General features: G+C 36.6%; 1 protein-coding gene across 1 annotated transcript; it reads left to right on the forward strand.

Annotated features, from left to right (window-relative positions):
• Positions 1-238: 238 nt before the first annotated feature.
• LOC135837021 (uncharacterized) lies at positions 239-1,745 on the forward strand. Its single transcript, XM_065352146.1, has 2 exons — positions 239-896; positions 1,495-1,745. Exons 1-2 carry the CDS (start codon positions 443-445, stop codon positions 1,500-1,502), a joined length of 462 nt encoding a protein of 153 aa, XP_065208218.1. The 5' UTR covers positions 239-442; the 3' UTR covers positions 1,503-1,745.
• The last annotated feature ends 589 nt before the right edge of the window (positions 1,746-2,334 follow it).

Raw genomic sequence — 2,334 nt, forward strand, 5'->3', positions numbered from 1 at the left:
TAAAAACTGGACAGATAATTATTGAAACATTGGACCGCAGAAATATTAAAATCTGAACAGTTTTTAATTGAAGACACGAGTAAAATAAGAATAAATTATGAGATAAAAAGAAGATAATTATCAAAGTGGTAGTACAAATACGCGAAAACCTGGTGGGAATTCATTAATATTGCTAACCTACAAAATTTTATAACGAAACATTTTCATACAAATTCACTTATAATTATCTACCTATCACTGAGCGAAATGAAACTTATTCTGATAAGTGCTACGCATAAAATGGATCGTCGTGCAGCATTCGAGCGTCGATTGTTCGTATATGTCGTTCATTTTGTTCGGAGTCAGGTGTCAATTTATAGCATTTTCATTTTCCTAGAGAGGATTCAATTATTAGTTCTTTCGTGATTCGTGTTGCGATTTCGTAGTCAGTCATTCATTCATCATGCCAACCTTACCAGGTTATCATTATTTGGGCCCTGGTAATAATCCGCATAATGGAATACCGGTCAACAACGCTGACGCGATTGCACTCATTCATGACCGCGCTTATGACCGAGCTCGTTCTCCATCAGATATAAGATACGCGGATCTTTCCGCTATTTCTCTGTTTGCTTACGATTTTCTCCATAATCCGACGTTCGGCGCAGCCCTCGGTGCTGCTTTCTTATATATTAAATACACCGTTGAATCAGTAACTGGTATTTGGTATCCGTCCTTGTCAGATCGTCGTCCTACAACTGGAAAGAGCGATCGCTGTGGCACATCTTTCTCTGAACAAGGACAAGAGCAGAATGCATTTTGTGGAGATAACATCGGCGGACTTCCAGTTTCTTCATTCGAAGAATCTCCCTCTAGTGACCAACGAGCAAAAACTTCGGATTCCTTCCACAATTCCGGTACCTATTTTTTCTCTTCCTGACGTTATTATTTTGCACATAATGATTGCATTTTTGCAAATTGGAAAACTCATTTAAATACCTACTTGAATGAAAGTACTTAATCGAAAACTTTCTAAAAAACTATTCGCGGAAAGACATAATTCGCCAAAAAACGCAAAGATTTTATGGCAAAACTTTGAACTCGCGTTTCTCGGGATTTTGCATTTTGAACTGTAATTTCGAACGTTCATGGGTAATAACTTCGGTGAATATGAACCAAATTTCAAAAACGTGGCTCATTCTGACAGGAATTTTGTCTGCTCTCATCTTCTATTAATAAATTATTTTTCTTTTCGAAAATTGAACCAAGTCGTCCACTTTCATACGATACCATGTCTCATGTGTGATTACCTAATTTCGATATGACATTAGTGTGAGAATGGACATAAATTTTGACGAGGTAGGCCACTCGGAAAATATGGCCAATGGTTCTGAAATTGTCGTTCTTCATCCCCCCTTCCAGAAAACGGTAAAACATAACAAAATCGATTACATATTATTATCTATCGTGCAAATTTTGGATAAATTCGTCTAATGGAATGTATGTTTTCTGCAGGTAATTAATTATGCTTAACTGGACTGCCTTGCATAGCTGATGTTGGACTAAATCCTTCCATAAAACGACGAATTCTAGAAGTTTTCCTCAGGAAGTCCTTTCCCGAACACGATAATATAAACATCAGCCGAAAGCATGCATAGGTACTTAATATTACTAAAAACCATTATAATTAACACAACTCTCTGTTCTCTGTTTTGCTACCGAAGTTCTTATAAATTAAGAAAATAAACTCAATCGATGGTTCTCAATCTCTACTCTTTTGTCATTTCAATTACCTACTTAGTATTACGTGAATTTTTGGCGAGACTTGGTCAGATGAAAAAACTGCCGACGTGAGAGGTGATTTCTCAACCTACATAAGGATTGGTAATTTTAGAAACAATTTTATTGCAGTTTAATTTTCAAAGGGAAATTTATAGGAAAATTCGTCGTCACAAACTTCAGTGTTTTTTATTTAGTTTTTATCACTTCATAGTAGTGTTTTGTTGTTTTCAATTCCCATTTACCTGATTTGCCCGTTGGCAGAAAGGTCCTATGGACAGACAGCATGCAACGTTTTAGTGTTTTATAATTATGAATTTGAAAAATTAGAAAAAAGTGAAGAGTTTGATTTCAACTGAATTACCTATAGTCGACTGAATTTCAAAATACGAGCCGAAAAATTTCAAGATTTTTCTGAAAAACAGGCAGACAAACGACGTTGGGAAGCTAGACAGGTAGGTCAGTGACCACAACTATGGCAAACATCTCCTACTAGGGTCAACAGAAACACCGTCACCATCACACCGTCACCATACCATTGTGATGAGGTCAAGAAGTCCCTCGACAGTCAGCACA

Source organism: Planococcus citri, chromosome 1 (assembly GCF_950023065.1).
Source record: "Planococcus citri chromosome 1, ihPlaCitr1.1, whole genome shotgun sequence".
NCBI lineage: Eukaryota > Metazoa > Arthropoda > Insecta > Hemiptera > Pseudococcidae > Planococcus > Planococcus citri.